At 43.3% G+C, this 26804-nt stretch overlaps 2 protein-coding genes across 10 annotated transcripts in view; one reads left to right on the top strand and one right to left on the bottom strand.

Moving 5' to 3' along the window:
- The first annotated feature begins 1090 nt into the window (after nucleotides 1-1090).
- map2k4b (mitogen-activated protein kinase kinase 4b) lies at nucleotides 1091-19850 on the top strand. 2 transcript variants are annotated; one of them, XM_014179546.3, is made up of 13 exons: nucleotides 1091-1434; nucleotides 2360-2395; nucleotides 3049-3081; nucleotides 5521-5632; nucleotides 6462-6636; nucleotides 9460-9579; nucleotides 12860-12979; nucleotides 13102-13153; nucleotides 13270-13397; nucleotides 13817-13894; nucleotides 14449-14597; nucleotides 14786-14831; nucleotides 16141-19850. In XM_014179546.3, the coding sequence occupies exons 1-13, from the start codon at nucleotides 1317-1319 to the stop codon at nucleotides 16252-16254; spliced, it is 1281 nt and encodes a 426-aa protein (XP_014035021.1). In that variant the 5' UTR covers nucleotides 1091-1316; the 3' UTR covers nucleotides 16255-19850. The 2 variants fall into 2 exon arrangements, with proteins under 2 accessions (XP_014035021.1, XP_014035022.1); XM_014179547.3 differs by lacking the exon at nucleotides 3049-3081.
- A 66-nt stretch (nucleotides 19851-19916) lies between these two features.
- The window catches only part of myocd (myocardin), a 137430-nt gene continuing 130542 nt past the window's right edge, over nucleotides 19917-26804 (bottom strand). For 5 of the 8 annotated variants that reach the window (XM_045710228.2, XM_014179537.3, XM_014179540.3 and 2 more), the window contains 6 exons: nucleotides 26146-26673; nucleotides 25547-26047; nucleotides 25240-25386; nucleotides 24736-24864; nucleotides 24043-24100; nucleotides 19917-23745 (listed from right to left, as the gene is read on the bottom strand). In XM_045710228.2, coding sequence (XP_045566184.1) covers nucleotides 23108-23745; nucleotides 24043-24100; nucleotides 24736-24864; nucleotides 25240-25386; nucleotides 25547-26047; nucleotides 26146-26673 — 2001 coding nt within the window. In that variant the 3' untranslated portion in view covers nucleotides 19917-23107. The remainder of the gene's footprint in view (nucleotides 23746-24042; nucleotides 24101-24735; nucleotides 24865-25239; nucleotides 25387-25546; nucleotides 26048-26145; nucleotides 26674-26804) is intronic. The other 3 variants (XM_014179539.3, XM_014179542.3, XM_014179543.3) reach the window with 3 other exon arrangements.

Here is a 26804-nt window from a genome sequence, read left to right as displayed (position 1 = left end):
CCTTTAATAGTCATGCAAATTAACTTTATTGTCATTACTAAATATATGCCATTTGATGCATTTATCAATATCAGGAGTGTGTTCCTAATGTTTGGTACACTCAGTGTGTGTATGTGTATATATCTTTCATTTTCCGAGTTAAAATGGGCCAGTGATTAAAATAAAACTTTATACCAATATTGATTTAAGTGGAAGATAACAGGAGACTCACGGCTGGAGGAGACTCACAGCAGACCACACTTTAAGAAATATATTTTTCTTTATTCTACTACTTAAACCCTTTTAAGTAGTAACATAACATATTCAGGAGGTAGCCCTGACCGGGGCTTGAACCCAGATCTAGCAAGTGTCAAGCCAACACCTTAACCGTTATTCCAAGAGGTCCAAACCTATTGATGAGGTCATTGATTTTGGATACCAAAAGACAGTTTTAGAGTGGATTTTCCCTTTAAGGCTGCTAGATTACCCTTCCTTCTGGAGAGCATGTCCCCATGCTTCTCTACATATCAAGTTCCTCAGTATACATCCCACTTCTCACACCAATGTAGTGAATCTGGAGTATAGCCCTAGACTGGGACTGTCAGTCCAACACCTTAACCATTACACCAAGAGGTCCAAACCTCTTGACAAGGTTGCTAGATGTTGTGTTGAGGTTTCTACACTATATTTTATCTTTCCACTGACCTATCATACCTCACACCAGCCTCAGACAAACGCCCTGCCTATGGTAGATCATAGGAAACAGCGTTGAGCATTACTTACAAGGACAATATTCTGCTGGCCATGGGCCAACCTTACTATGTCTCCATTACCCTCATTCAATAAATGATCATGTACATAGCCTTCCCTGTAGCCATATCAACTGGATTCCTCAACTCAAGAAGATGGGCTCACGAGTGGCGCAGCGGTCAAAGGCGCTGCATCTCAGTGCTACAGGCGTCACTACAGGCACCCTGGTTCGAATTCAGGCTGCATCACAACCGGTCATCTTGTAAACAAGAATTTGTTCTTAACTGACTTGCCTGGTTAAGTAAAAAAAGTATTTGCAGTACTCAAAGCTGAAGCTGGGCGTCCCATTATACCATCCCAATGGAAACCCCCGCCCCATCTGGCGCAGGCTAACTGTTACGCACTGTCTTCCGTGACTCAGGAGTGTCCATGGTGCATAATCGGGTGCCATAGCACATCCATAGACGTGGCCGTCGTATGCTGTGCTGCGTTCGCTCGGCTGGCGCAGTGTCCCGTGTGGAGCGAGAGAGGGCGAAGTTGACTCTGCCTGCATTGCAGCCTGAGCGCTGCTGGAATCGAACACAACAATGGCGTCTCCCAGTTCCAACAGCAACTCAACAACCTCCAACAGCAACATCGCAGGATCCACCTCGCACCACCATCACCCGCAAACACAACACATGACCACCGTCAGCAACATGCAAGGTAAGAGCAGATGCCCAAAATGTCGATTTTTCTACTTGATCAGAGTTATTTAGCTGCTGAAAAACATGACTTGGCTAGCCTAGCTACCATTGCCCCGAGAGGCTAAGCTACATAGATGAGATGCAGCTAGCTATATGCTGCTAAATGTAGCGCCTCGGCCATTTGTTGCAACATTATACTTTTCTGCGCGGTGTACTGTAACAATGTTACAACCACTGAAACGTGATCGCGCCATCTGAAAATTGTTACATTGTAGTTACGGACGTTTCACTGCATTTGAGTTTCCATCAATCGATTTTAGTCGAGTTAGTTGCTGCATCCACCACTAAAGACAGGGCCTAGTAGCAGATTGAGAAATTGATGTTTTCCCTTTCACCAAACGTATACAGGTAGGCTATGTACTACTGTTTTGTTAACAAATTAGTTTTACATGTAGATGATCACAAATGTAATTATTTTGTGTTTCTATGTATTATTTTAGAAACATAATTGACATGTCAGTGCAATATTTTTGTATTATAAACTGGGTGATTCGAGCCCTGAGTGCTGATTGGCTGACAGCCTTTGTATATCAGACCGTGTACAGCGCGAATGACAAAACATTTATTTTTACTGCTCTAATTACATTGATAACCAGCTTATAATAGCAATAAGGCACCTCGGGGGTTTGTGGAATATGGCCAATATAGCACTTAGCCGTGGTATATCCAGGCACTTGGTGCTAAATTGTGCATAAGAGCAGCCCTTAGCCGAGGTATATTGGCCATATACCACACCCCCTCGTGCCTTATTGCTTAATTGTCACTGTTGTGTAATGTTGCAATCTGTGATCAGTGTTTTAGTGCTATTAATCTAGGCCTACTTTGACAAATGCATTTGTCAATATGTCTGTCGCAAATGTTCTGCTTTATTTTAAACATTTCAGAAATCAACACGTGCTGGAGGTGTCAAAACGAAACAGGTACTATAGATTTGTTTTATAGGATTTCAGTAGAATATTACTAGGTTGTTTTTGATGCGATATTCTGTTCATCTTAGTGGAATATGATTTACCATTGTTTCAGTCCCCATTTCCCTTTTGATTTTGATTTCCTCATTGAGTTCCCCATTCTGTATGTTTCCATTCACTGCTATGGGTTCTAGGTTAGAGATTTCCCACCATTCCATAGCTACTGAAATAGACTGATTGTTGTAGCCTAATAGGAGGCTCAATATCTTAGACGGCCAAATATTTGTAGGGTAACATAAATACACAAATAACACGACCAGCTCTCACTTGCCATTGAAAGCTAGGGTTGGGCAGTCATAGTAGATTGACGACTTCCATCCAGACGACATAGTGAGTTAACAACAGGAAGATCTATCTATCCACCTGTAAATCACACAGAATCAATGTATTCATCTTCAACTACATGTCGCGCCTATATTGCACTGTTGTGGAACAGCAACTGTTTCTACATTTAACGGGCTAAATTCATAATCACAGGGATAACCAGATTAGACAATTTTTTTTAATTTTTTTTTCTTCCGAAACCTATTGGAAAACACTCCCATGTTTTACAGTTTAAAGAGCGCAAAGCCAAAATGTAGTAAAATGTCTTTTCTTTACCTTAGGGTTTCAGATAAGCCTGTCTGGAGTGCCCCAAAGTAAGCATTAGCACTCTCTCATAGCACAACAACCCTCTCTCTCTCTGTGGGTGCATCCAATAGTCTGAAGTGTCTCCTTTCCTCCACCTGCACTGACTGGACAGTTGACCGTAAATATTTGTTGGGCATCAACCAAATCTCTTTCACCTAGTATGTGTTGTCAGAGCAGTGACGGATAGGATACAAGGTAGGTGGGAGAGGAGACAAGGAGAGGAAGCCACTCTAGACTATTGAGATGCAGCCTGTGTGGTTCTCTGGTAGTGGGGCGGTCTGTCTACTGTTCTCTGTTGACTAATCTAATCCACGGTGGAGCGTTTTGTTTGGGTGAGGATTCATATGCACCTGGGCATAATGGTTAATGGGACCACTAGCACCTCTGATTTGGGCCAGTAGGTCACTATACTCTGTATGTCAAAGAAGACCCCACGTTCCCATCTCATCTTCAACATTATCATGTAGTTGAGTACCTAACAGTTTCTTTCTGTTATGTATAGCCTGATAAAAGACCATGATAGAAACATTTAGCACTCAGTTAACAGATACGGACTGTGTTAGTATGGAATAGATTATGTCTTGCTGTCTCGTTTGGACATATCATGTTTTGAGGGTGTTGGTGGGTTTCCTCTTTGACAAGTCTATTACTGTAGCTACTGCACAATTTAAACAAACTATGGAAATGTCTTAAATGGATTCCCAGTGCATGCAGGTTTGCATAGCAATCAATTCATGTTGGGTTAATTTTGTAGTGGTAATTCAGTAATGACACTGAGGTGTTGTCTGCATTTCCTGGCAAGTGGGAGCCCCTGCATTTGTGGGCACTTTGCTTGTGTTTATAATGCATCGTGCTTGTGTTCTGTCAATATCCGGCAAATCCAAGCCTGAAAGGTATGGGGAGGCTGTCTCTCTGAGCATGTGGCAATGACACTATAATTACACCAAAAGTATGTGGACACCTGCTCGTCGACCATCTCATTCCAAAATCATGGGCATTAATATGGAGTTGGTCCCCCTTTTTCCTGCTATAACAGCCTCCACTCTTCTGGGAAAACTTTCCACTAGATGTTGGAACATTGCAGCAGGGACTTGCTTCCATTTAGCCACGAGCATTAGTAAGGTCGGGCACTGATGTTGGTTTGCAGTCGGCGTTCCAGTTCATCCCAAAGGTGTTGGATGGGTTTGAGGTCAGGGCTCTGTGCAGGCCAGTCAAGTTCTTCCACACCGATCTCGACAAACCATTTCTGTATGGACCTTGCTTTGTGCACAGGGTCATTGTCATGCTGAAACAGGAAAGGCCCTTCCCCAAACTATTGCCACAAAGTTGGAAGCACAGAATTGTCTAGAATGTCATTGTATGTTGTAGCCTAGCCCAAACCATGAAAAACAGCCCCATACCATAATTCCTTCTCCAGCAAACTTTACAGTTGGCAATATGCATTCGGGCAGGTAGCATTCTTCTGGCATCTGCCAAACACAGATTAGTCCATCGGACTGCCAGATGGTGAAGCATGATTCATCACTCGAGAAGACATTTCCAATGCTCCAGTCCAATGGCGGCGAGCTTTACACCCCTCCAGCCGATGCTTGGCGTTGCGTATGGTGATCTTAAGCTTGTGTGCTGCTGCTCGGCCATGGAAACACATTTCCTGAAGCTCCAGATGAACAGTTCTTGTGCTGACATTGCTTCCAGAGGCAGTTTGGAACTCGTTAGTGAGTGTTGAAACCAAGGACAGACAAGTTTTACGTGCTTCGCATGTCAGCACTCTGCAGTCCCGTCCTGTGAGCTTGTGTGGCCTACCACTTCGCGGCTGAGCCGTTGTTGCTCCTAGACAATTCCACTTCACAATAACAGCACTTACAGTTGAACGGGGCAGCTCTAGCAGGGCAGAAATTTGATGAACTGACTTGTTGGAAAGGGGCATCCTATGACTGCCACGTTGAAAGTCACTGAGCTCCTTAGTATGAGCCATTCTACTGCCAATGTTTGTCTATGGAGATTGCATGGCTGTTTGCTCTATTTTATACACCTGTCAGCAACGGGTGTGGTTGAAATAACAGAATCCACTAATTCGAAGGGGTGTCCACATGCTTTTGGCCATGTAGTGTATTATTTTCCAGTCTCCTGAAACATTACTGATACTTTAATTTGCTGAATTTCTCACTCAATTTACACTGAAACTAAACTTACTCAGGGACTTCTCCTGGTTAGCATGATTTAGTGGGGTTTACTTACTAGTTTTTATTGAACGAGTTCTAACTGATCTCATCATATTTTGAAATCTATTTATTCCATCTTCGTTCATCCTGTTCTCTTACAACCCCATATCATTTTCATTCCGTGTCCCACCCACCAACGTATCATTACCTGCTCACCCTTTTTCCTCACCCTAACCAGCATGTGTTGTGTACGGACATGTCTGTTTCCTCCTGTCTCTCTGCCAGGTAAACGTAAAGCCCTGAAGCTGAACTTCGCCAACCCTCCAGTGAAGCCAGCTACCAGGTTGCCCCTCAATCCCTCACCTTCAACCGCCCCCTCCTTCCAGAACCCACACATGTAAGTACTGTGGAGAGCGGGTTGAAAACACACCCTTATCCTAGTGCTAATCTAATGAGAGGGGTGTTGCGAAAGGGTTGTTGAGCCCTGATAGTCGTAGGCCTAGGTTAGAACTTTTTGTAAGTTTAGTTCTATAACAGGTTATGTATTTCTGTTTGGTTATTATGTTAGCTTTATTGTTGTAGGGAAATATCATCTTCATACATACTGTAGGGTACTGTTTGTGTGCAGGTATAAACAGGGTTTAAAGCACTCTTATTATAAAATATCTGTGCAGGATGAGTCAGCATCTTCTTCAGTCTGCTCTGCTATTGAGGAAATAACCAAGAAGTAATATCTTATTTCTCGTGTTTTTTTAATTAGTTATACTTTTTGGATATTGAATACTGCACTGTTGGGTAGGGTTTGCAAGTTAAGCATTTCACTGTACTTGTGACAAAACGTGATACTTGAATGCAATAGGAGCGAGGTGGAGGCATCCTCTAAATGTCTCCAAATAAGATTAGCTGCTCAGGGACTTGATACATTATTTATCACTTCCTCATGTATGTATAATGTATTCTCCCCTCTCTGCCCCAAACACACTCCACTTCGTCTCTCTCTGTCTCTATTCCTATTTTCCCCCTCCTCTCTCTGTTTTACCCCATCTTCGTCCTTCCCCACATTTTTCCTCTTTTTATCCTCTCTTCCTTCCTTCCTTCCTTCCTTCCTTCCTTCCTTCCTTCCTTCCTTCCTTCCTTCCTTCCTTCCTTCCTTCCTTCCTTCCTTCCTTCCTTCCTTCCTTCCTTCCTTCCTTCCTTCCTCCCTCTCTCCTCTCCCTCCCCTGAAGAGAGCGTATGAGGACACACAGTATCGAGTCGTCGGGGAAGCTGAAGATTTCCACAGAGAATGCCTGTGACTTCACGGCCGAGGACCTGAGGGACCTGGGGGAGATCGGCCGTGGGGCATACGGCTCCGTCAACAAGATGCAGCACAAACCCAGCGGACAGATCATGGCCGTCAAGGTGACCACACCAGCTGCTCTCATCCTCACTGACTGAGCCATTACAGCCTGAATACTAACATTTGATATACTGTAGTCTACCGACCTTGTAAATTGCTCTGTCATGTAAATAAATCATCGAGGTGTGTGTGTGTGACAGTTTGGTTTAGATGTGCGCATCTCAAGGAGGATGCATAATGAATAGGAAAGCTTATAAAATATTGTCTTGATTGTTGGTCAAATCCAATTTTATTTGTCACATGCACCGAATACAACAGGTGTGGACGTTAGTGAAATGCTTATATACATGCCCTTAACCAACAATGCAGTTTTAAGAAAAATAAGTGTTAAGTAAAAAAAATAACATTTAAAGAGCAGCAGTAAAATAACAGTAGCGAGGCTGTTTACAGGAGGTACCGGTACAGAGTCAACGTGCAGGGGCACCGGTTAGTTGAGGTAATTAAGGTAATATGTACATGTAGGTAGAGGTAAAGTGACTATGCATGGATAATAAACAGAGAGTAGCAGCAGCGTAATAGAGGGGCGGGGGAGCAATGCAAATAGTCTGGGTAGCCATTTGATTAGCTATTCAGGAGTCTTATGGCTTGGGGTTAGAAGCTGTTAAGAAACCTTTTGGACCTAGACTTTCCGCTCCGGTACCGCTTGCCGTGCGGTAGCAGAGAGAACAGTCTATGACTAGGGTGGCTGGAGTCTTTGACAATTTTTAGGGCCTTTCTCTGACACCTCCTGTTATAGAGGTCCTGGATGCCAGGAAGCTTGGCCCCAGTGATGTACTGAGCTGTTCGCACTACCCTCTGTAGTGCCTTGCGGTCGGAGGCAGAGCAGTTGCCATACCAGGCAGTGATGCAACCAGTCAGGATGCTCTCGATGCTGCAGCTGTAGAACTTTTTGAGGATCTGAGATCCCATGCCAAGTCTCCTCATCGTTTGCAAGCCCTGCCACAGCCGACGAGCGTCAGAGCCGGTGTAGTACGATTCAATCGTAGTCATGTATTGACGCTTTGCCTGTTTGATGATTTGTCGGAGGGCATAGCGGGATTTCTTATAAGTGTCCGTGATAGAGTCACGCTCCTTGAAAGCGGCAGCTCTACCCCTTAGCTCAGTGCAGATGTTGCCTTTAGTAGCCAGCAGCATATCACCCTGCATCCCACTGCTGGCTTGCTTCTGAAGCTAAGCAGGGTTGATCCTGGTCAGTCCCTGGATGGGAGACCAGATGCTGCTGGAAGTGGTGTTGGAGGGCCAGTAGGAGGCACTCTTTCCTCTGATCTTAAAAATAGCCCAATGCCCCACGGCAGTGACACTGCCCTGTGTAGGGTGCCGTCTTTCGGATGGGATGTTAAACGGGTGTCCTGACTCTCTGAGGTCATTACAGATCCCATGGCACTTATCGTAAGAGTAGGGGTGTTAACCCTGGTGTCCTGGCTAAATTCCTGAGCTGTCCCTCATACCATCATGGTCACCTAATCATCCCCAGCTTACAATTGGCTCATTCATCCCTCTCCCCTGTAACTATTCCCCAAGTTGTTGCTGTAAATGAGAATGTGTTCTCAGTCAACTTACCTGGTAAAATAACGGTAAATTAAAAAAAAAATTATCCATGCCTTCTGGATGGGGTATGTACGTACAGTCACTGTGGGGACGATGTCGTCGATGCATTTATTGGTAAAGCCAGTGACTGATGTGGTGTACTCCTCAATGCCATCGGAAGGATCCCGGAACATGTTCCAGTCTGTGCCAGCAAAACAGTCCTGTAGTTTAGCATCTGAGTCATCTGACCTCTTCTTTATTGACCGAGTCATTGGTACTTCCTGCTTTAGTTTTTGTTTTTAAGCGGGAATCAGGAGCATAGAATTATGTTCAGATTTGCCAAATAGAGGGCGAGGGAGAGCTTTGTACGCGTCTCTGTGTGTGGAGTAAATGTGGTCTAGAGTTATTTTATCTCTGGTTGCACAATTCAGTTTCTCTGAATTAAAGTCCCCGGCTCATTGAGTGCAAGCGTCGGTTTTTGTTGGTAAATAGACAGCTATGAAAAATATAGATGAAAACTCTCTTGGTAAATAGTGTGGTCTATAGCTTATAACAAGATACTCTACCTCAGGCGAGACTACCTTAATATTAGACTTCGTGCACCAGCTGTTGTTTACAAATATTCACAGACCGCCACCCCTGTCTTACCGGAGGCAGCTGTTCTATCTTGCCGATGCAGCGCTAACCCCGCCAGCTGTATGTCATCCGTGTCGTCGTTCAGCCACAACTCAGTGAAACATAAAATATTACAGTTTTTAATGTGCCGTTGGTCGGATATTCGTGGTCGTAGCTCGTCTATTTTGTTATCTAATGATTGTACGTTGGCTAATTGGACTGATGGTACAGGTAGATTACCCCCTCGCCGTCGGATCCTTACAAGTCACCCCGACCTACGTCCCCATTATCTGTCTCTTTCTCATGCGAATGACGGGGATTTGGGCCTTGTCGGGTGTCTGAAATAAATCGCGTCCGACGCGCTAAAGAGAAAATCTTTGTCCATTACGAGGTGAGTAATCGGTGTCCTGATATCCAGAAGCTCTTTTCGTCATAAGAGACGGTGGCAGAAACATTATGTACACAATAAAAAAACACAATAGCACAATTGGTTAGGAGCCCATAAAACGGCAGCCATCTCCTCCGGAACCATTCTGTGTTGGACCTAGTAATACAACAATGTTTTGACCATAATGGTTTTCGTCAGGTGATTACTAGTACGTCCTATGAACTGACCTCTAAGCTGTTGATAGTTTCCCCTATTTCTGCTGAACATGTTTGGTTGTTGTCACTGTCCCCCTCAGAGGATCCGTTCCACGGTGGATGAGAAGGAGCAGAAGCAGCTGCTGATGGATCTAGACGTGGTGATGAGGAGTAGTGACTGTCTCTATATCGTCCAGTTTTACGGAGCTCTCTTCAGAGAGGTGAGACTGTTATATTATACACTACATGGCCAAAAGTATGTGAACACCTTGTAGTTATCACAGCCTCCACTCTTCTGGGAAGGCTTTCCACTAGATGTTGGAACATTGCTGCGGGAACTTGCTTCCATTCAGCCATGTGCATTAGTGAGGTCGGGCACTGATGTTGGGCGACTAGGCCTGGTTCGCAGTTGGCGTTCCAATTCATCCCAAAGGTGTTCGATGGGGTTGAGGTCAGGGCTCTGTGCCGGCCAGTCAAGTGCATGGGGGCATTGTCATGCATGGGGGCTTTGTGCATGGGGGCATTGTCATGCTGAAACAGGAAAGGGCCTTCCCCAAACTGTTGCCAAAAAGTTAGAAGCAAAGATTTGTCTAGAATGTCACTGTATGCTGTAGCATACAGACCATTATTCCTCCCACCAAACTTTACAGTTGGCACTATGCATTGGGGCAGGTAGCGTTCTCCTGGCTTCCACCAAACCCAGATTCGTCGGACTGCCAGATGGTGAAGTATCATTCATCACTCCAGAGAACGCCTTTCCACTGCTCCAGAGTCCAATGGTGGAGTCCAACCACTCCAGCCGACGCTTGGCATTGCGCATGATCTTAGGCTTTTGTGCGTCTGCTCGGAATGGAAACCCATTTCATGAAGCTCCCGACGAACAGTTCTTGTTCTGACATTGCTTCCAGAGGCAGTTTGGAACTCGGTAGTGAGCGTTGCAACCGAGGACAAGTTTTACTCGCTACACGCTTCAGCACTCGGTAGTGACTGTCTCTATATCGCCCAGTTTTACGAAACTCTCTTCAGAGAGTTGAGACTGTTATATCATATACGGTGCATTCGGAAAGTATTCAGACCTCTTTTTCCACATTTTGTTACGTTGCAGCCTTTAAAAAAAATGTATTTTACCCCCTTTTTCTTCCCATTTTCTGTCTAGTCTCATCACTGGTACTCCCCAACGGGCTCGGGAGGCGAAGGTCGACTCATGTGTCCTCTGAACCATGACCCGCCAAACCGCGCTTTTTAACAACCGCCCTCTTAACCCGGAAGCCAGCCGCACAAGGACACGCCACAAGGACTATCTAGAGCGCGGTTGTGATACAGTACGGGATCGAACCGCTGCGCCACTCGGGAAGCCCTGTTACAGCCTTATTGTAATTTTTTTTATTTTCCACTCATCAATCTACAGACAATACCCCATAATGACAAAGCGAAAACAGAATTTGTCATTTTTGCAAATTTAAAATAAAAAACAGATACCTTATTTACATAAGTATTCAGACCCTTTGCTCTGAGACTCAAAATTGAGCTCAGGTGCATCCTGTTTCCATTGATCATTCTTGAGGGCTGTCTCTACAACGTGATTGTAGTCCACCTGTGGTAAATTCAATTGATTGGACGTGATTTGGAAAGGCACACACCTGTCTATATAAGGTCCCACAGTTGACAGTACATGTCAGAGCAAAAACCAAACCATGAAGTCGAAGGAATTGTCTGTAGAGCTCTGAGACAGGATTGTGTCCAGGCACAGATCTGGGGAAGGGTACCAACAAAGTTCCCCAAAAACACAGTGGCTTCCATCATTCTTAAATGGAAGAAGTTTGGAACCACCAAGACTCTTCCTAGAGCTGGCCGCCTGGCCAAACTGAGCAATCGGGGGAGAAGGCCCTTGGTCAGGGAGGTGACTAAGAATCCAATGGTCACTCTCACAGAGCTCCGGAGTTCTTTGGCCTGAATGCCAAGTGTCACGTCTGGAGGAAACCTTGCACCATACCTACGGGGAAGCATGGTGGTGGCAGCATGCTGTGGGGATGTTTTTCAGGGACCAGGAGACTAGTCAGTATTGAGGGAAAGATGAACAGAGCAAAGTACAGAGAGATCCTTGATGAAAATCTGCTCCATTGCGCTCAGGACCTCAGACTGGGGCCAAGGTTCACCTTCCAACAGAACAACGACCCTAGGCACACAGCCAAGACAACGCAGGAGTGGCTTTGGGACAAGTCTCTGAATGTCCTTGAGTGGCCCAGCCAGAGCCCGGACTTGAACCGGATCGAACATAGGTGTCAGGCGATGCTCCCCATCCAACCTGACAGAGCTTGAGAAGATCTGCAGAGAAGAATGGGAGAAACTCCTCAACTACAGATGTGCTAAGTGTGTAGCGTCATACCCAAGAAGACTCGAGGCTGTAATCGCTGCCAAAGGTGCTTCAACAAAGTACTGAGTGAAGGGTCTGAATACTTATGTAAATGTGATATTTAAGTTTTTTATTTTTAATACATTTGCAAAAAAAAACTAAAAACCTGTTTTAGCTTTGTCATTATGAAGTATTGTGTTGATTGATGAGGGGGAAAAACTATTTCATCCATTTTAGAATGAGGCTGTAACGTAACAAAATGTGGAAAAAGTCAAGGGGCCTGAATACTTTTCGAATGCACTGTATTAGGAGTAGTGACTGTCTCCATCGTACAGTTGTACGGAGCTCTTAAGGATCCGCCCCTTTTCCTCAATTTTCGCCTAAAATGACATACCCAACTCTAACTGCCTGTAGCTCAGGCCCTGAAGCAAGGATATTCATATTCTTGGTACCATTTGAAAGGAAACACTTTGAAGTTTGTGGAAATGTGAAAGGAATGTAGGAGAATATAACACAATAGATCTGGTAAAAGAAAATACAAAGAAAAAAACAACCGTTCTTTTCTATATTTTTTTTGTACCATCATCTTTGAAATGCAAGAGAAAGGTCATAATGTATTATTCCAGCCCAGGTGTAATTTAGATTTTGGACACCAGATGGCAGCAGTGAATGTGCAACGTTTTAGACTGATCCAATGAACCATTGCATTTCTGTTCAAAATGTTATATCAAGACTGCCCAAATGTGCCTAATTTGTTTATTAATAATGTTTTATGTTCAAAATTGTGCCCTCTCCTCAAACAATAGCATGGTATTATTTCAATGTAATAGCTACTGTAAATTAGACAGTGCAGTTTGATTAACAAGAATTTAAGCTTTCTGCCAATATCAGATATGTCTGTCCTGGGAAATGTTCTTGTTACTTACAACCTCATGTTAATCGCATTGGCCTACGTTAGCTCAATCGTCTCGTGGACGGGACACCGATCCTGAAGAATATAAGAGCAGTTAGAATATCTAATTAGAGAGGTTCTGTTCTGGGGCAGAAGTAATTATCAAATGTTGGGTCGGGACTGGAAAATATTGTTTTGTTTCAATTATATTTGTGTAGCATACTTGTGATCAATAATGAAATCTCTTTCTTTTTAGGGTGACTGTTGGATATGTATGGAACTAATGTCTACCTCATTCGACAAATTCTACAAATATGTATATTGTTCGTTAGATGACGTCATTCCAGAGGAAATATTAGGCAAAATCACATTAGCAGTGAGTTTTTAAAAATGAATTTACTGTGAAATATAAATCTGTTTATTACGTATTTATATGAATGCAGTTGTTGGTCACAGATACAGTAGATTGTAACAAAATGTTTACGTTTCTTTTTACAGACCGTTAAAGCACTGAACCACTTAAAAGAAAACTTGAAAATAATTCACAGAGGTAAGTCTTGATTGTCAGATACATCTTTTGCAGTTTGGCCATATGTGTACAAATGATTCTCACAGCTATGTTTGGTGCATGAACTCTAAAACCTTTATGTCTGTGTGCTCTCCCAGACATCAAACCTTCCAACATTCTCATGGATCGTAACGGCAACATCAAGTTGTGTGACTTTGGCATCAGCGGTCAGCTGGTGGACTCAATAGCCAAGACCAGAGACGCAGGCTGCAGACCCTACATGGCGGTAAGGCTGGATGAGATGGGTGTCTTGTAAAAAAAATTCATCCCCATGTGAAATGGTTCCCAATCATTTTGATTGTGTTGTGATTGTAACGTCATGCTGTAAAACATCTCCCAGCGTGAAAATGTTCCCTGTTCAATAATTGCACGCGCAGCTCTTTATGTGGATGGCTGAGCAACATGTTTCTCTCACACCCTTTCTCGACCTCAGAGAAACTGTTCTGTGGGCACGCACATTTGCTTCACACATCTGCCAATCAATGGTTGCCAGGAGTATTGACACTGACCAATACTAAGTAGTTAGACGCATGGGTAACTTGAATATTTTCTCTCACTACAATGTTAGCTAGGATTCGGTTCCTGAATTGTCCAGTATATGGTATATAAGTGTAATGTTGGTTAAGTTGTGTTTTTGTCCTCCAGCCGGAGAGGATAGACCCCAGTGCTTCCAGACAAGGCTACGACGTCCGATCAGACGTGTGGAGTTTGGGGATAACCCTGGTAATTATCTCATTCAGATGATTCATACATTGATTTGATGCTGACCAATGGGACAGGAGAAAAACAGCTTTACTATATTGCCAAACATGTTATAACCTAGCTGCACTGTTATTGAATGTTATTGATAACAATCTATTAAAGCTGCAATATGTAACTTTTTGGGTGACCTGACCACATTCACATAGAAATGTGAGTTATAGATCTTTCATTCCCATTGAAAGCAAGTCTGAAAAGTGGTAGATCTGTTCTATGTTCGCTATTTCGATGCTTCCCATTCTTAAGTTTCGTTTTTGTGTCTTTTACTTTCAGTTTTGTACATCAGCTACAATTATGGAATAGATATTTCACAGCGGTTTAGGTGGTACAATGATTCTCTATGCTAGCTTGTTTTTGTCACATAAACTGAAACTGTTCGAATTTTTGCAACCAGGAAATTGCAGAGCTATTTCTGCATAGTGCGTCTTTTAACTAATTCTAAACCCTTGGTGGTGGTGGTAGCCCATGAGTAATAACATATTTCCTTGTCTAATGCCCGTCTCTGTGTGTGTCTTCAGTATGAGCTTGCCACCGGTAGGTTCCCCTACCCCAAGTGGAATAGTGTGTTTGATCAGCTGACCCAGGTGGTGAAGGGCGAGCCGCCCCAGCTCTGCAACTCTGAAGACAGGCAGTTCTCCCCCAAGTTCATCAACTTTGTCAACTTATGGTGAGTATCACCTGTGGTGAAAGCAGTCTACAAGTGGATATGCTATTACACAATGACTGTCACCTAGAGGCTTTTTCATTTATGCCCTCTACTGGTAGAATAGTGAAAAGGCAACAGTGCTGTTTATCCAATAGCAGTATATTGCTGTTTGTTGTATTGCTAATTCCCCCCCCCCCATTTTTCTACAGCCTTACAAAGGATGAGTCAAAACGGCCAAAGTACAAGGAGCTCCTGGTAAGTTTGTCTTTCTATGGTAGGACTTGGGATGTTATATGCCTTTGGATTTCACTGTGTATTGTCTGCTATGTGGGCAACTGTAAAGCTTGAGCTATACTGAACAAAAATATAAACGCAACATGCACTAATGTCAAAGATTTTACTGAGTTAGTTCATATAAGGTAATCAGTACATTTTAAAGTCATTAGGCCCTAATCTATGGATTTCACATGACTGGGAGTACAGATATATCTGTTGGTCATAGATACCTTTAAAAATAAAAGTAGGGGTGTGGATCAGAAAACCAGTCAGTAACTGGTGTGACCACCATTTGCCTCATGCAGCGTCACACATCTCCTTCACAGAGTTGTTGGCTGTTGATTGTTGCCTGTGGAATGTTGTCCAACTCTGAACTGCAGTCAGGTTAAGACCCTGGTGAGGACGACGAGCATGCAGATAAGCATCCCTGAGACAGTTTGTGCAGAAATCCTTCGGTTATGCAAACCCACAGTTTCATAAGATGTCTGGGAGGTTTGTCTCAGACAATCCAGTAGGTGAAGAAGCCAGATGTGGAGGTCCTGGGCTGGCGTGGTTACACGTGGTCTGCGGTTGTGAGGCCGGTTGGACGTACTACAAAATTCTCAGACATTACATTGGAGGTGGCTTATGGTAGAGAAATGAACATTCAATTCTCTGGCAACAGCTCTGGTGGACAGTCCTGCAGTCAGCATGCCATTTGCATGCTCCCTCAACTTGAGACATCTGTGTCATTGTATTGTGTGACAAAACTGCGCATTCTAGTGTCCTTTTATTGTCCCCAGCATAAGGTGCACCTGTGTAATGATCATGCTGTTTAATCAGCTTCTTGATATGCCACACCTGTCAGGCGGATAGATTATTTTGGCAAAGGAGAAATGCTCCCTAACAGGGATGTAAACAAATTTGTGCACAAAATTTGGGAGAAATAAGCTTTTTGTGCGTATGGAAAATTTCTGCGATCTTTTATTTCAGAAATGATCAGAAGCTGTCTGCACTCTTTTAAGGTCCTTACTACTGAAAAGTGTCTGTTGAAGGTGCGTAGGAGTCAAAATAAGAATACTGGAAGAAATGGACCCGCACACTGTCAAAAAAAGGAATAGATCCAAAACAGAGGCTTGAATGCAAAATAAAGATTTTCTTTGTGCGTATGGAACATTCTGGAATCTTTCTTTTCAGCGTATGAAACATGGGACCAACACTTTACATCTTGCGTTTTATATTTTTGTTCAGTGTAGTTTCTCTGGCCATATTGAACTTGTGACTGAGGTAATGTTTTTGTCTCCTCCAGAAACACCCGTTCATCCTGATGTACGAGGAGAGGTGTGTGGATGTGGCCAGCTACGTGTGTCGCATCCTGGACCAGATCCCAGCGTCCCCCATCTCACCCATGTACCTGGACTGACAGGGGGGGGACACTTTACACCGCAACACACATGCCGGGGGGAAACAGTACACCGCATGACATCTTAGCCCTCCGATACAGAGTTACTATAGTATCATCTGTTTGTTTCCATGTTCCAAAGAACACGAGAACAATTCCATATAAAAAATGAATCGCCCTGTGCAATACGAAAATACACACACACTCATGCTTGTTCAATGTCAATTAAAATATCTAGGTTATCCTCCCATCTTCAGACAGCTAAACTTGAAGACATTCAGTTGGCTCAACGTATGTACGACGTTCATCTTTTTTATGTGCTAGAAAAAAGGGTTAGAGTACATATACTGTATGTGTATATGTACAGTGTGTGTGTGTGTGTATATATTATATATATATTAGTACCAGTCAAAAGTTTTGACACGCCTACTCATTCCAAGGGTTTTCTCATTTTAACTATTTTCTACATGGTAGAATAGTAGGGAAGACATCAAAACTATGAAATAACACTTATGGAATGATGTAGTAACCAAAACATGTGGTAAACAATCAAAAATATATATTTTTATTTGAGATTCTTCAAAGTAGCCACCCTTTGCCTTGATGACAGCTTTGCACACTCTTAGCATTCTCTTAACACGCTTCATGAGGTAGTCACCTGGAATGTATTTCAATTAACAGGTGAGCCTTGTTAAAAGTTATTTTGTGGCATTTCCTTCTTAATGCGTTTAAGACAATCAGTTGTGTTGTGACAAGGAAGGGGTGGTATACAGAAGATAGCCCTATTTGGTAAAAGACCAAGTCCATATTATGGCAAGAACATCTCAAATAAGCAAAGGGAAATTACAGTCCATCATTACTTTAAGACATTAATTATTAAGAACTTTGAACGTTTCTTCAAGTGCAGTCGCAAAAACCATCAAGCACCCTGATGAAACTGGCTCTCATGAGGACCACCACAGGAATGTAAGACCCAGTTACCTCTGCTACAGAGGATACGTTTATTAGAGTTACCAGCCAAAGACATTGCAGCCCAAATAAATGCTTCACAGAGTTCAAGTAACAGACACATCTCAACATCAACTGTTCAGAGGAGACTGTGAATCAGGCCTTCATGGTCGAATTGCTGCAAGAAACCACTACTAAAGGACACCAATAAGAAGAAGACTTGCTTGGGCCAAGAAATAGCAATGGACGTTTAGACCGGTGGAAATCTGTCCTTTGGTCAGATGAGTCCAAATGATTGATTTTTGGTTCCAACCGCCGTGTCTTTGTGAGTGTGGGTGAACGGATGATCTCTGCATGTGTGGTTCCTACCGTGAAGCATGGAGGAAGAGGTGTGATGATGTGGGAGTGACTGTTGGTGAGTTATTTTGAATTCAAGACGTACTTAACCAGCATGACTACCACAGAATTCTGCAGCGATATACCATCCCATCTGGTTTGCGCTTAGTGGGACCATCATTTGTTTTTCAACAGGACCCAACACACCTGCAGGCTGTGTAAGGGCTATTTGACCAAGAAGGAGAGTGATGGAGTGCTGCATCAGATGACCTGGCCTCCACAATCACCTGACCTCAACCCAATTGAGATGGTTTGGGATGAATTGGACCGTAGAGTGAAGGAAAAGCAGCCAACAAGTGCTCAGCATATGTGGGAACTCCTTCAAGACTGTTGGAAAAACATTCCAGTTGAAGCTGGTTGAGAGAATGCCAAGAGTGTGCAAAACTGGTGGCTTCTTTTGAAGAATCTAAAATATTTTGATTTGTTTGACACTTTTTTGGTTACTACATGATTCTATATGTGTTATTTCATAGTATGTGAGGTCTTCTACAATGTAGAAAATAGTAAAAATAGTAAAAATAAAGAAAAACCCTTGAATGAGTAGGTGTGTCTCTACTTTTACTGGTACTATATATTTACGCACACACACATACACTTGAAAATCGATGTAAACGAATACAGAAGTTACCAAATAAACATGTTGGAAAGTGATGCTCATGACACGAACAAAATAGTATTATATTTGGATTGTATGTGATGGACTGTTTGTGTGCTCACTTCTATGTCGTCAGAAAATGTACAGATGTATGCAGACAGACTTGTCTAAGTGAGACGCACGTATCACACAGTATGTTATGGGCACCTACACTCATTGTAAATGAATGGGTCTGTTGATGCAAAAGTTTGAAAGACAAATCGATGGTGTTAATGTGGCTTTATTTTCTTAATATGCAATTTACAGTATGACTGTTCTGTCATCGCATAATTAACGTAAAAAAAACTAAATGTTGTTCACTCTCTGCAAAATGTAAAATTTACAGTAGGATTGTAAGACTCTTGTCCACAATTGTATATCTGTATGTACATCTCATAACAGTCTGCAATTATACACCAGTTCTGTTCAGTAGTTAGTAGTGCGGACGCACACGGCAAAGTTTGCTGGAGCAGTTGCATAGTTCTCAACCTGCTCCATGTTGCTAAGTGGATGAATTTACAGCCAGTCGCGATGGTCTGATCTGCATGGTCACTAGCTGTTTAACCTACCACTTTGCAAGGCATCACAAGTTGAACATGCCCGATATACATTGATTGCTTGACCAGGCCTGTGCTGCATCGGTCTGTGGATAAGAGTTCCTAACTCCCACGTTATACTATAGCACTGTACAATCCATCTCCCCATCCCTCCTGATCACAGAGCTATAAGATCAGCCAATAATAGATCAGTCAGCATGATCTTCGGTGGCTCGGAATAATACTCGAGCCTCGCTCTAGATGGAATGTTCTGTTTCCCTCACCAACCCTTAGGCATCACGTAGGGCGCACCTCAACGGTGTACTCTTTCTTTTTGCTCCGAAAGCCACGTTCGGTGTGTAGTAATGTAACGAAGCAAAACAAACACAATGGAGTTAGTTAGTGAACCTGTCGTGTGTATGTGGCGTTGAGGAGGGCGTTCAGCATCGGCGTGTCAGCCATGTTATATGACGACCAACCTGGGTTGTGCTTCACCAAGGATGGTCAATGTGTTTGCCAGATAACTTCGATAAACTTTCAGATGTAACTCCCAGGTTACTGTATGTGGTGTCTTTAAGAACTAGGGAACTCCAAAGTTGTTCCTGAATGTTTAGTAAAGGTAGCTGGCTATCTCATTGATTGTGCTTCATGAAATGGCCCCTTGGAAATATGTCAGGGGTCAGTACAGAAATGTTGCTTACATATGCAGCTGATCCAGGAGCATGGAACGTTACAGAACATTCAGATAGAAAAGTACTACATAGACCTGACCTGATTCCCTGTTATGTGGCGTATGGGATCGAGTCGGCTTTATTCATTCCATTTCTATCTGCGTTGTTCCAAATGTTCCATCCCTCTGGAAAAGCATATGCTCTTTTCAACTAAAGAGTGGGTCAGAAGATTTTATTGATGGTCCACCCATGTGTTCTGTGGATGTGGAACACTTATGGTTACTTGGTGAATATATTATGGAGGAGTACATGTATAAATTGCAATTTATTAGAATGTTGATATTAGATTATAAGATGATAAATGGCAATGAGTATTATATTGTATCTTTATCAAGGGTATAAAAAATAAAGTTCACAATGAGGAAATACAAATGCTGTATTGTGAACCTGGGTGGTCTGTCTGTCATCATAGACAAAGGTACAACATAGAAACGTTGATTATTGGTGTTTCAGTTTATTGCTTTCTCTTCTACAATAATGCAGTGGTGTGGACACATTGGTTTACATGGTAAAGCTGTTCAGTGGCCAAGCAATAAGGAGGCTTTTTGTCAGATGTAAAATTTTGATTAAAAAAATAAAAAAGAGAGAGAAAGGAAAATCGCCCCTCAACATTTAGGTAAAAGCTGCTGTAGGGGCACATTACCAGCCATCGATGTTTGAAATGCTCAATGGCCGAGTGAGAACATAGGGAGCATGTATAGTCTTCTGTGCTTGTATTGGTTATTTGTTTTATTTATTTTACAAGGTGTCAAGTGTTTCACAGGGATGTTGACCCCAATGCTTATCACAGTTGTGTCAAGTTGGCTGGATGTCCTTTGGGTGGTGGACCATTCTTGATACACATGGGAACCTGTTGAGCGTGAAAAACCCAGCGTGGTTGCAGTTCTTGGCACAAACCGGTGCGCCTGGCACATACTCCATTCAAAGGCACTTACATTTTTTGTCTTGCCCATTCCCCTTATGAATGGCACACATACACAATCTATGTCTCAAGGCTTAAAAATCCTTCTTTAACCTGTCTCCTTCCCTTCATCTACACTGATTGAAGTGGATTTAACGAGTGACATCAATAAGGGATCATTACTTCCACCTGGATTCACCTGGTCAGTCTGTCAGGGAAAGAGCAGGAGTTCTTAATGTTTTGTATGCTCGTGTCTATGGTTGGTATGTATGTAAAAACTCATCTGGGTGACAACATGGGTGGTTGCAACCACAGAAAACCTATACACAAGGGTGCCACGGCTTACTTCAGAAGTAACAGAGAAAAAGGGTCTTTTACTTTAAAAAATATTTTTAAAAGAGCGTTCGGGGGAAATTATCCCACTTTGGTCAAAATAACAATAATACTGAACCAAATCTGACAGATGGCTAGACTAAGTCTGAGTTAATGTTTTGAAAGTTCTTCCCCATTTCAGTGTCATCACAAAATCTCAGTCAATCTGGTAGTCACATGATTAAAATCATACCCATAGTTATGCTTACTTGTTCTAACATCTCAATTTGTATCCTTACAAGAACAGTCCCATTAGTTTAGCCATAGACGTCATATACATCTATTGCAGATGGGTAGTTATTTTAGCTATATTCACAGTTTTCATGAATACATTTCAGTAAACTTGTATTTTCAACATGTTTTTCCATCCTGATTCAAAAATCATTGTACAGATCCTACCCCAAACCTCTACAGCGTAATGGTGGCTTTAGTACCAAGTTTATAGAAAGGTTACACATACTTTATGTAACATATTGAACACTGATTATTCTCTGCTAGATTCACAGGATAGTCAAAACTCTGTATATATTACATTTTGATATTCACAAGTGCTGGTAAGAATGGATATTTACTCTGCATATGCAGTACTTTTATATCATATTGGTTCTCCATGGAAAACTGATAACACTGTTTTTAGAAAATATATTTTTCTTTGTAAATGATTTGGTTCAATTCATATACCATTTCAAACAGGCATCTTTTTTCAACGTTTTGGGAAGAACAATGCAAGATCAAAACAGTGGCATACGAGTTTGTAAATCAAGAATCCCATTTTATCATAAAGGAATGTCAAAAATAAATATACTCTATCAACGTATAAATAAAATAAAAATGAAAAAATAAATAACTACGTGATGCTCACTAATATATAAATTGGTGAATTTTCCAAAGGTCAAATGCAAAACAATTTATTGTAGATAATGAAAAGAAAAAAATAGAGATGAAATTTAGACTGATTTTCTTGCCATACTTCAGACTTCCTGGCTGTGACTAAAAAGATGGATCCTTGCACTAAAAATGTAATATGATTTATCAAAGCAGTGTGATAAAAGTGGTGAACCGTGCACTGTGGAGTACCATGTCTTGAATTATTGTGGATACTTTGTGTGGCCCAATTAATGGCTACATTGTTTGGTGTGAGGGGACATAGTCAGGAAATGCTTCATTTTTGAAATGCAAAGAGATTTCTTGTTAAGTGTTTAAGGCACAAACTGAGGGAAATATTGCTGTCTTCCTACAATCCATGTATTACTGCATCCGAAGACACTGCCCCTTTTATCGAAACTGTGACAAATGGGTTTTCAGACTAAAAGCTAAGTATTAATCTTAATATTATAATATTGTGAATAAATATACCAGTTAAGCGTGAGAAGAAACCTACGCGGCACTTGCATGAAATGGCAAACTAAATGCTTTCCCTGCAAATAAATTCTAGGCTTAAGCAAAGTGTGACAATCTTCTATGCTAATCAAGGCGCAAAATGTGAGATTTTAAATATTTACATTGAAAATATCAAACTACATACTAAAATGATACATTTGACTTTGTGATAGTTTCTAAAGTGTTCTCTCCCACACCACTGACAATTATGCAGACCTAAACTTGTCTCTGTCAGTAACCATATAATATTTACAAATTTGGCATTCGATTTCATCCAATTAAGATTGTCTTCTTTTGGTTTCCAGTAATACAAACATAGACACTCTCTTCACAAATAATACATTGATTGTCGAAATATGTGTCTTCAAGTCTAGGTGGCATAGCACTTACAACTGTAAGAAACTACTTGCATATATTCTATAGACTTCTCATAAGGCAACGTTGGAATATTTTTTCGTCCATAGCATTCATTTAATGAACATCCGTCATCGATCTATCCAGAGTCATACTGCTTCGGTAGTTGTGCGCATCATTGTCCAAGAAGACAAAGATCATGTCAAAAAAACGTTTCAATGTTAGTTATCAACAAACTATATTTCTGTGTGATTCTGCTTGTGTTCTTTGGTAAATCGTTGCACTTAAAATTCCATTGTAAGGTTATCTGGAACCGGTTTTGGGACCAAGGCGAATTTGGTGTGATATCTTCAGCTGGTCTCCTGCTGTGTGTTTTTAGTTGCTGGTCAGTGTCTCTGGTCAGTATCTAACCTAGCAACTTTTTTGCTAGCTGGATGCTAGTTACTAGCTAGTCTCCTTCTTTGTCTTTTGGGGAGCTAGCTAGACACTATAGTCTCGTGTTTTCTAGATAGCTAGCTAGTAGCTAGCTAGTCGTCTGCTGTGTTTTTTTTGTTTGTAGGTACCTAGCCAGCTAGTGGATAGCTGATAGTGGCTAGCTGCTCCATAGCCAGTCTCTGGTGTTTCACCAGTGCTCTAGATGAAGGTCCATGGCTGTATTCAGGTTGATGTCTGTAACATCCAGGAACTCTGTGTTGAAAATGCTTGGCCCGGCGGCCGGGACGGAGTTGAACCCCGTAGCCGAGCTTGGGGGCGTCAGGTCCAGCCATTCCATCGTCTCCCACGGCGACTCGTTGAACGTCATGCCGACCATCCCCTGCGCCTCGGCCACGGACGACACTTTGGCGTTGATGGGGTGGATGGCAGATAGAGGCGTTGGTGTTTCCATCAGGTCCCTGTTGGGGAGAAGTTTGTCCTGGTGGGGGTGTTGGTGAGGGTGGTGGTGGTGGTGATTGGGGCTGGGGTAGCCCTCAGGTCCATCACCCCCCTCTTCCCCCTCCCCTGCTTCCTCGGCAGCCATCTTGAGAAGGGCGACCTCGCCCCCTCGGCCTAGGGGGCTTCCCAGCAGGGTCTCCAGGTGGCTGTCTGCAATGTGATTGGCTGTGTGGTCATAGTTGAGCTGGGAGGGGGGCAGGTGTTCGTAGTGTCTTTGGTTGAACTTTGGGACGGCGAGGCCGGTGGTTCCGGGGGAAACTGTAATGTGAGGCACAACTTTGGTTACAGAGGACCTCTCCCTCTCTTCTCTGGCGTTAGCTGGCATCTCTTGAAGAGAAGAGGATGGGGGGAGGGGGAGTCACAGCACAGAGTGTGATTTAATACCCATGTAAGAGGGAAATCTGGAGTTACTTAACTAAGCGGTGATGGATGGTATGTAGGGAGGCAAACTGACTAGTACCTTATGTAGGGGATTGAAACTAAATTGCTTGCAGTTACAAAGCCATTGCTCATTCATAACCATGGCAACAACATGCACTGACAGCTATATCACCTTCCAATTTCTAAGACTACACATTATATACATCGCATACTTTGAGACTGATTCGGAGTCAGTTCACTCACCTCCACTCTCTATGAGCACATCCAAAAGCTCATCCATCTGCTGACTCCTAGTCAGTTGCTAAAAAAATAATAAGAATGTGATTAACAGACTTACAATACATTCATACTATCAACACCTTATAAAAAAAAATACAAATCTGAAAAACATGTCCCCAGTTTTAGCACCATGTTGGGGATTTTTAATACTATCAATGATAATGTTTCATGATGAAGATTTTAACATTATGATATTGATATGTTTGCTGTCTAATATTATACCATGTTCTATAAGGCACTTGGGGCAACCACAACTCAAAATAACACAACCACAACTCAAAATAACACAACCACAACTCAATAACACAACCACAACTCAAAATAACACAACCACAACTCAAAATAACACAACCACAACTCAAAATAACACAACCACAACTCAATAACACAACCACAAAGCAGTCAGCTCTGAAGAAACCCAGTCAAACTTGGTCAAGGGTGCAAAGTGTGGGATGGATAAAGCAATGGATGGATGAACAAAGAGGTGCAAAGCAGGTCAGAGAGAGAGAGAGAGGAGAAGGAAGGAAGGAAGGAAGGAAGGAAGGGAGTTAGAGAGGAAGCGGGAGTCGAAGCGACACCACAGAGGTTACAGCAACGAAACAAATTGAGTTGGCCGGCCATGATCAGGAGCAGAGTTTGGTGTATAATTTAGTTTACCTGCTTGACTGCATCCTCATAGCAAGGGGGCTGTCTAGAGTCGAATGCAGTTGAATCTGAGCTACAGAAGGCCGGGGTTGAGACCGGGTACTTTTGGCCAACGTGCCGGGGAGAGGGCAATATTGCCATCTATATGAAAAAATAGGCGAAAAAGGTTGTATTACTGATTTGAAAATGGATCTGGAATTTTAGTATAGTGTGGTAACTTATATGTAAGAAAACCTCTATGCATCCTGATAAAAACAAGATGCTTAAAAAAAAGTTTGGGCTGTGGAGTTCTTGTGAAATGAGCTAGCTAGCTCATTGGAGAGGTCTGCTTGAATTAGAACTGCTAAGTTGTGAAGAGTAGTACCATGAACCTCATGATGGAAGTTTTAGAGAGAAGCAACAAATGAATGGAAAGCAGAAAAATGGTTAAGTGAATGTGATGGTGGATACCCAGTCATGTGACACAACCATGTTCAACCACTACAGACCATGTTTAGACAGAATAATAGCTCTTGCCTTCTGCTGCATGTTTGGGTTCTTAGCCTTAGTGTTGACCCTGTGGTTCAGGCCGTTGTCGGTCGAGTTGGGGAACACTGACTGAAGGCTTCTCTGGTCAGAGGGATAGGAGCAGTTCACAGCCTGTCCTCCATTCTTCTGCTGAATCTGTTAGGAGGGAATACATAATTATCATGACCACTGAGCTACAGAGTTACAGAGTTACCACAGACACAATATAGAGAACATTTTAGACCCAACATATAAAGTACATGTAGACCATTATCTATTGTAAAGACTCATAACAAGTGCTCTGCCTTAGGCCTACCTGCATGTTGCGGGGCCTGGTGCTGGTCTGGTTGAGGGAGTGGCTACACCCTTCTCTGCCCAGCGGCGGTGACAGCAGGTAGGGGTTGTTGGGGGAGGAAGGCTGGGAGCTGCTGGAGGTCTTGGCGATGGGCGAGTCTTGAGGAGAGCACTGGGGGCTGAGGAAGGCAGACATGCCAGAGGGACTTCCAGAGGAGGGGACTGAGTCCAGGCATCGTTGCCCACCAGGGCCCCCCATATTGGTCTGGGAGGCACCGCAGTGGCCCATCCCCTCCATGCAGCTTCCTGGAGGACTCTTCAGGTGCTTGGGGGAGGAGAGGGGGCAGCTGGAGGAGAGGGACATGGGCTCCTGTTTGACAGTCACTCCAAAGAAGTGCTGCCCCATCAGCGAGGGGGATTGCTGGAGGTGCAGGTGGTGGGGCTGGGACGGAGCCGGGACACCCTCATGTGTGGCACCATGGCAACGCTTCCTCTTGTGCAGCTGCATCTTGAGCTCCTCCACCTATTGTGAAACAGGGTGCTAACAGTAGGTAAACTTAGCCTTGAATGGCCCTTTAAGGACAATAACATTTTCTTGAATTGAACAGTGCGGTTACCCACCTGTCTCTGTTCCTGGTGCAGCTTCCACGTCAGCTCCTCGATCACTTTTTGTTTCTCCACCAACATCTTATCCTTCTCTGCCTCCAGACCCTCCATCCCTTCCCCTCCCCGTAGTCCTGCCCCACTCAGACCCCCTCCCCCCAGGCCTTCTTCAGAGCTGAGCTGGGCCGGGGACGGCTGGAGGCCAAACTGTGGAGGAGAGGACATGGGCACGTCGCTGAAGCTGTCTGGGAGCGAGCCGCTACGGGAGAGGTCTGAGGAAGCGGGGGAGATGGGTGGGGTGGAGGAGGTGCTGGGGTAAGGGTAATATCCCCCCTGGGAGAGGGCGCTGGAGGAGGAGGGGGACTGGTAGGAGGACAGGGACCCCGTGGGGGTGACAGGGAAGGTGACCGTGGTGATGTCATTGGAGCCTGAATGCGAGGGGCTTGAGGTGGGGTCCTTAAAGGGGCGGAGTCTCTCGATGAGGGCTGTCTTGGTGCCTGAGACGGGCATGCCCCGGATACGAAGCTGCTGCCTGAGCTCTGACACCTGTAAGATGGAGGGAGAGAGAGATATAGCGACGGATAGAGGGGTAGAGGAAAGACATTAGATGCTTGCATTTTGAAAATCTTACACTTACAGTATATGAGTTATTTTTCCAACCCGTAATAAAGAATATA

This window comes from Salmo salar, chromosome 28 (genome assembly GCF_965601325.2).
Source record: "Salmo salar chromosome 28, fSalSal1, whole genome shotgun sequence".
In the NCBI taxonomy this organism is placed as follows: Eukaryota; Metazoa; Chordata; class Actinopteri; order Salmoniformes; family Salmonidae; genus Salmo; species Salmo salar.
This window is presented reverse-complemented; position numbering and strand designations above follow the sequence as displayed.

What these genes read in the sequence shown, in the direction of transcription:
- map2k4b (XM_014179546.3), top strand. Translation starts at nt 1,317, where the DNA reads ATGGCGTCTCCCAGTTCCAACAGCAACTCAACAACCTCCAACAGCAAC. An exon ending in GCTGCAGACCCTACATGGCG is followed by an intron (nt 13,398 to 13,816) that starts GTAAGGCTGGAT and finishes TTTGTCCTCCAG; the next exon opens with CCGGAGAGGATAGACCCCAG. An exon ending in GGAGTTTGGGGATAACCCTG is followed by an intron (nt 13,895 to 14,448) that starts GTAATTATCTCA and finishes GTGTGTCTTCAG; the next exon opens with TATGAGCTTGCCACCGGTAG.